Here is a 7,815-nt window from a genome sequence, read left to right on the forward strand (position 1 = left end):
GTAATTTGGTAGAACTCATCAGACACAAAAAATACACTCCTTCTGTACTAAGCATTTCTACTTTGGGGAATTTATAACTAAGGAACTAATTTAAAATATACTTGAAAATTTAGAAATGATTGGCAATCTAAATTATGATGTATCTGTACAGTGGGATGCTATATGACATTAAAAATGAACTTATGGAAATACATCTTTATATATTCTTAAGAGAAGGAAACAAATTACCAGATACTCTGTATGGTATAATAACAGTTTTATGGAATGCATTCGTTTAAGTACATGCATAGAAAAATATCTGTAGTATATATTTTAAGTCTGTGGGCAGAATTAAGAGTGTAATTTTTGTACATTTAATTTTTCAGTGTTTTCGTCTAACAAGAATGTATTGCTTTGGGGGAAAGGAAACTTCTATTGATTATCAAATCAGCAGGATGTTAGCCATTCCCTAGGTCCTTTTTGAAGGTTGGTGAGGACACTGTTTTTCTTTCAGACTTGGTTCTTGAAAACTTGTTTGTGAGAGATTTTTTTATTTTATTTCATTTTATTGCTGTGACAAATGCCTATCGTTTTATAAACAAGAAAGCCAGTGTCCCAGTTAGGTGCATGGAGTTCACTTGCAGTCCTGTTGTATTAGCCCTGAATAAGCAGAGACAGCCTGACTGGTGGTGAAAGATGGTAATCCAGCCTCAGGGCTTTTTCTGGTCAATCCTAAACTTCTGATTGCCACGTTTTCCTAATTTCCCATCTCCAGGGCATCACTAGAGTGACCTTGCTTGCTGAATATGATGCTCTGAATCTCCAGGATTTTCACATGCCTTTGGAAGTGGGCAGCCAGGCAATTGTTTACAGGACTCCAAATGAACTGTGCACTCACAGCAAGTTTGATAAACACACATTTCCTCCTTTTATCAGTGAGATTGCAGAATGTGAAGTATGAGTTTCCAGTTTTACTCATTCCCCTCAACCCTTTTCCTGTTTAAAAACTTAGACATACTAATTGGATGCTGATCTGGCCCTGTTTTTCATTCTGCTTGCTGGCAGTTGACGGCTTAGTTCAGTACTTACCTAGGCAAGATTTGGCAAACCTTCAAAAATAAACTTTCCATGTATTCAACTTAAAGGAGATTCATCCCAAGGAATGTAATGTGAGCACTAATTAACAATAATGACTGCTAATCACTTTGCTTTTTATACTCCTTTAGGAGCACTGCTATTATCCAATGTAGTTAAGTAAAATGCTTGTATATGGATCAACAATGTTGCATCCTTTTAGCAGCTATTGCTCACAAGCTTTGCATAAATTAAAGTTGACTAAAATTGATTGTAATATTCTTCTCTTCTACAATAATAAACTAAAATATCTAGTTAAATATCCTGCATATGAAAAAGACATTACCTGATTTTTTTTTTTTTTTTTTGCAGTCATCCTGTGGTAGATTGAAAACAATATTGCAAATACATTTTCTCACAGTTTATGACACTTTCTCTTAGATTTCTTCAAAATTGCACAAAAGTATTCATAGTCCCATCAGCACTTTGATTCTGCTGTAAGCGTTAATTTTGTCAGATCAATGAAAAGTAACCAGCCTATGTTTAATTTTTCTGAATTTGTTCATTTACTTCATAGGGGATCTTACAGATTCTTTAAATGATATAGTCTATTTATATAAACTTGGTTCATAGGATTATACATTCAACATTAATTAAAAAGGGTTGTTTATTATGTTTAGTGAATTATAGGACCATTATAAAAGCTTTCTGTTTATTTACATGCATTCAACATACCTTTGACTAGAACTGCCTTGCCTTAGGAGGAGACTAAGCAAAACCCATAAATTAATAATTTAAGGGAGCAATACTCAAGTAGCATTTCAGTTAAGAAGGAAAGCCTCAGAGTCAGTACTAGCCACTCTAACAATGCTTTACTTTTTGACTTTTATTGGCTGAAAATAACTTGTTAAACTGGAGCTTTTGTAATAAAATGAAATCTACATACCATCTAAAGCCCCTTCCCCTCCTTTTGATTTATGAGTAGGTTGAGGTATTACTGAAGAATTTTTAACACTTTCACAGTTCTGCACTTTGATTTCAGAGAAGGTGCTAATCTCTCTGGAATTTTGAGAGTGACAAAATGAGTTGTATATGGTTTTTCCAGGGAATTTGGGTTTCTTTATTAGAGGCTTAGTTTTATAATGGTTCCTGTATTAATGTGGATTTATCTAATATGTGATAGGGTGGTGTGATTAGATATACATTAATGGAGGATCTTTCTTTTTCATTGTACATATTCTACTTGGTTTGATCATAATATTATAATTCTCACAGCTAATGTCCATGTTTCTACAGAGGTTCAGCAGTTCAAGACATTATTTTCAAATTACCAAAATGAGATAATTTAACTCCCTTTTACTTTTGCATTATTTGTAGTGAAAAAAATTAAGTGATAGTATAATAAGAAGCTTTATGTTGTGTGTGCTAGTCTTATTGTATATATGTATTAAAAGAACCTTTGACACTGTACTTAATTGGATTTAGTTTCAAAGAATTGTTGATAGGAATGATGTAAGAGAATAGAAAATATATGGAGCTTAATTAAGTGTTGTCCATATTTAAAGGTAAGATTCACGACTATTGTTTGATGTAACTTATTTATTTTACATCCTGTTACTGTTGTATAATAGTACAATATGAGGAAAAACTTGCTTTTTCTATTTTGCTTTGAGTTTTTATGTGTAATAAAATTATGTTTAAAATAGGCAAGGATTTCAGTTTTGATTCCTCTTCTCTCTTTTTTTTTTTTTTTTTTTTTTTAGCATGTTTGCTTTCATGTGAGAGTGATTGATCTGTGTAGCTGTCATTTTATCCAAAGAGGGGACAAATGGAATTGGCCTTTTAGATAAAAGTATGCAAACAGACTGCATTTTTTCTGTTGATAGAATTATGGAAGCATTGCATAAGGTGCCACATTCAGTTTCCTATTGATTGTAAAGAGGATTCTGCAATGGGGTGCTGTTTCCAATGGATAAGGAGGTGCTATGATTAGTTACCTTCCTCATGAAGGCACTACAAAGGGAAATGCAAAACACGTGCAGTGCAAAACTATCAGTTTGACAGTTGTTTTTGTTAAGTTTTTTCCCCCATTGAAGTCCGGCCTATTTTAGAAAAACATACATTTTAGTTTTTTTCCCTTTATATCAGGCTTAGTAGATTTCCATGCATTTGACCCTTTAGAAAAATTATACGTTATAGACAGTTTTCTTTTTCTCGGCCTTTATTGTAAAGCTTCAAAGCTGATGCAACAGTGCCCTCTATAGTCTTTCGGTGAACGTTAGACAGACATAGCTGTTCATATGTTCAGGTAAGAAGCAGGACATTTAAATTTAATTTTTATTCAAACAAGAGACCTTTTTCCTAAGTAGACATTCTTGTTTTTCACTAGTGGCTTTACTTTAGACAAAGAGAACAAAAGACCATTCTGAGTTTTCATTTAGAATTATTGGCTGCTGCTTCTTGTCATCCCATGGTAAATCTCAAGTTTTATCAGACATTCATCAGAGTAATTTGAGGAAGATGGAATCTTACAGGCTGTACTGTCTCTTCATGAAATATCTTCTTGAAGTTGAAGTCTGATAGGAGTATTTAAAAAAAATAATTTAGTTCCACTGTACTTGTTTTTTATCTGTTTAATTAGAACCTGAGTGGGCTGCCTAAAATTTGACTTCTATTTATTCCTGAATTGTGTAACCCAGGCATTATACATGACATTATTTAAATTCAAACCAAGGGAATTACACAATGACTAAAGTGTTTGTCATTCATTAGTATTGATTTACATTTTAGATTTCCTTTTCTCTCTCTTTTGGTTATCTTTTTGATTGTATATATTGATAGCTAAGTTTTTCATTATAAAATACAACTAGATGTGAAGTTACGGATAATAAAAACAGGCATCATGTTTAGATATGATTAGAAGAGAAAAAATTTATGGATTAAGTTTATTTTGCTTCTGCAAGTGTTTTAGTAAAAGGAACATAGGCCAAAGTCCTAGTTTCTCCATATATTCACTATGTAGTATTGAATACATGTTTTAACTCCTGTGCCTGCTTTCTCATCTATAACGTGGGAGTAAAAACACCTTATCTTTTGAGGTTTTTGTAAGGGATTAGTGATAATATTTAAATTGGCCAGGTCATTATAGATCATCAGATGGTAACTTTATTTCCAAAACCACAGTGGGAAAGTAAATGGCTTTGTTTTATATGAGGAAGTTTTAATATAGAATCTAGAACACATTTAATGCATTTGGATTTTCAAAATCCTATCTGGCAATTTCTGGATTCATGTGAATCTGATAGTTGGCATGGCATTCTTGGTAAGGTGAACTAACATAATGAGATATGCATTAACTTTCAACTCCCTACACACCTCATTCCCAAACTTCTAAAGTAAGCTAACTTTAGAATCTTTATTTTAGTAGAAATTTGCCCACAAACCAATCTTTAGCAACATGTGAAAACTGATGATAAAACACAAAAACAAACAAAAAAACAGGAATTTAAAATTTTTCTCCTTTAGTGTATCTGAAAATACTTAGGATACTTGGGATACTTTTTCAATTACCTGAGTTCTTAGTAATAATAGTCTAGAGCCCTTATTTGTGTTTTCTGGCTATACAGCTTTTGTTTTCTCCACCAGCTACAAAGAAGACTAGTGTGTAAAATAGATGAAAGTGGAGCTTTTCTGGTTGAAATGGAGATGGGGACCTAGGGTCCTTTAAAGCAACAAAGTTTAAAAGCCACTTGGTACTGTACAGTTTATGTATGTGTGTGTATATACACTCCTTTTGTTTTGTGGAAGGGCTTTGTCTTACTTTGATTTGAATTTACAGTGCCTAATTCTGTACGTGGCACATAGAAGATGTTCAATTAATGTGTGCTGAAATACAGAATTTTTTGAACATCAGGCCTTCCCTTATTGATTTCAAACACCTTATGCATAAAAGTGCAGTTTTATGAACCTATCTAATATTAAAGTAATTGTTTCTCTGTGAACCAATTAAAACAAACATACTTCTGGCATAATTCATCAATTTAATATTTTAAAGTAGAACATTGTTTTAATTACAAATAATTATGGGAAATGAATAAGAAATATTCAGAACATGTTTTCAGTATGATTAAAAGATGTTATATTCCACAATGATTGGTTTAGATAAAGATTCAGACACTTCAAATGACCTAATGATAAAAATAATCTTACACAAAGAATTTTGGAGTTGAATGGTCTCAATATTCAGTAAATTGTTTTCTTGTAAAGTTCATATTTATATTTTGTATTACTTTTGAGTAATCTTGAATGTAACATAATAAACCACCTATTGTTTTTAATATATCACATGGGTTGAGAGCCATGAAATTATCTTTTTATCACTATAAAGAAGTAACCAATGTTTTAAGCTGAAAGAATGAAAAGGAACAAGTTCTTAATAACCAAATATGATAGTTCCTTTTAAAATAATGACCAGTTACAGTAAGAAATATGTTTAAAATTACCTTCTGGCTTACAAGACTGACAAGATACTGTCTACCAAAAAAAAAAAAAATTGAATCAGGTATTTTTTCTCTGCAATGAGAGTATCAAATTAAGAACCCACTTAATTAAAATAGTGATAAATGTAGATTACATTACCAAAGACAGTGAAATACAGCTGCTCTATCTAGTGAGAGCCTGCATAATTTACCAAGACTGTACAAAGAAGCAATGGGGCAGCCACTGCAGACTCTTCCAGGAAGCATCCTGTTTATTCTACATACATTTCTTTTTTTAATTAAAATGTCAATGATAATTTTATTAGCAGTCCTCCAAAAAAAAAAAATCCTTCTTTAAATATTCCAAGGTGGTAGAATATGAGATGAGATCATTATTGCTGCTGAATGAAACAGATTAAACCTGAAAAAAATAGCATGCTATTATATTTTATTATTTCAGTTCTTTATTATGAGTTGATATAAAAGTATGTGATGGTATATTTTTTTTCATGTGAGTCTTGCGTGAAAGAAATGTGTGGCTCCTTGAATAATATACATTAAAAAAAAATCTTCTGGAACCACAGCAAGATTTGGGTTGAGTTAGAAGTAGTATTGCTTACAGATAAAAGTGTAAGTATGTATACTTTGGAATTCCCAAGGTGAGGCAGACACCTCCTAGTAGTATATTAGGACCAGCTCCATGGTATTTCCTTTTCAGCTCCATCACTGGGTTGTGATTAGGGTTACTATGTGCTATGTGAGTGAGTGAGATCAAAAAAGTGATTGCCTGGAGACCAAAAAAGTGATTAAAAATCTGTTGCACTGTATGTTTTCGTCCTTTAATGATGACCAATGATATATTCATAATTAAATTGATTTTAGAAAACCAATGTTGTATTTACCAAGAAGTGTTGGTGGGTTTTTTGCCTTCGAGGGATAAATGGGGACTCTAGGTTTGGACTTGGCTTTGTTCTAGGTTCTACTGCTTAGTATGAGCTTAGTTTAGTTAACTTCTCTATACCTTGGCTTTCATATTTGTAAATTAAGACTAATAGTAGTACCTACATCACAGGGTAATTATGAGCATTTAATGGGATAATCCATTTAGAATAGATCATACACTGGCCACCACACCTGGCTAATTTATTTATTTATTAATTTTTGTAAATATGGGCATCTTGCTATGTTGCCCAGGCTGGTCACAAACACCAGCTTCAAGCAGTTCTTCTACCACAGCCTCTCAAAGTTCTGGGATTACAGGTATGACCCACCATGACCAAACCTATGAACTTTTTCAGATGATTTTGTTCTATATGCTTTTTCCTTTGAGTGTCAATAAAATGATAAATGAAATAGAGGAAATCACATGCTATAATATATAACCATTATTTATAATGTTTATACATGATTTATAAGTTGTAGAATGTTAAAATACGTTCGCTTTTTTTTTTTTTTTTTTTTTTTTTAGTGTGTTTCAGGCATTTTTCTAAGTGTTAGAGGTGTAGCTGATTAAGGCAACAGATGTAGGTGATTAAAGCACACTCCCTGTCTTAAAGACTTAACACTGAGTTTTAAGGCAGGAAGTTACTGCTATTTATTAGTCATAATTATTTGTGATGAATTCTTTGCTCTTCTAAAAATATTCCACATTCTTTATATTTTTCCTATTTGTTCGTGACTTGGCATCTGTCCTTCTTTGGCCAGTATTACTAAGTTTCTCCAAAGAATGCTGTCTTCTTGAAGGTTCAGTATTGCTCTGTCAGAGCCTGTTGGGGACTTGCAATTCTTCATTTAGCTTATTAAATTTGATTAATATTTTGAAATAATTTATCAGTTTATTAGTTCAGGCTTAGAGTTGATAGGATTTTTTCAGAGATAAGTTTCTCTCCCTTGGTCTTCCCTAATAGGGAACAGATAATTACATATTAACATATTTTTTCAGTGCTTCCACCAAAATAACACTATATGGTATTTGCCATAGTGAAGTTGTATGATTCAGACCCAAAATTAAATCAAACTTTAAATTCATTGTATCCTGAGGTCATGGATTAGAAACTGTTTACTTTCCTCTTTTAAATTAATTGCTTTGGAAAGCCAGAAATCCCTCCTTATTTAATGAAGCATCATCTTATTTATCAGGTATTCCTTAGGATTATCATTGACTAGAATCTATCAAAGATTAGGTAACTTTCCATGAATTTTAATTTTAGGCTAATATCAAGGGCCTTGTTTTCAAATGAAGTTGTTGAGCATTTTTTTTTTTTTTTTTTTTTTTTTTTTTTTT

General features: G+C 32.1%; 1 protein-coding gene across 5 annotated transcripts in view; it reads left to right on the forward strand.

Annotated features, from left to right (window-relative positions):
• The window catches only part of DPH6 (diphthamine biosynthesis 6), a 195,635-nt gene that overhangs the window by 24,864 nt on the left and 162,956 nt on the right, over positions 1-7,815 (forward strand). Inside the window, exon 4 of one of the 5 annotated variants that reach the window (XM_032261227.1) lies at positions 755-2,760. The exons of the other annotated variants lie outside the window; for them this stretch is intronic. Within the exon in view, the coding sequence (XP_032117118.1) occupies positions 755-940 (186 nt within the window). The 3' untranslated portion in view covers positions 941-2,760. Of the gene's footprint in view, positions 1-754; positions 2,761-7,815 lie in introns of those variants that run through there. 5 annotated transcript variants of the gene reach the window in all.

This window comes from Sapajus apella, unplaced genomic scaffold, assembly GCF_009761245.1.
Source record: "Sapajus apella isolate SASKATOON/1434 unplaced genomic scaffold, GSC_monkey_1.0 scaffold122, whole genome shotgun sequence".
Taxonomy (NCBI): Eukaryota; Metazoa; Chordata; class Mammalia; order Primates; family Cebidae; genus Sapajus; species Sapajus apella.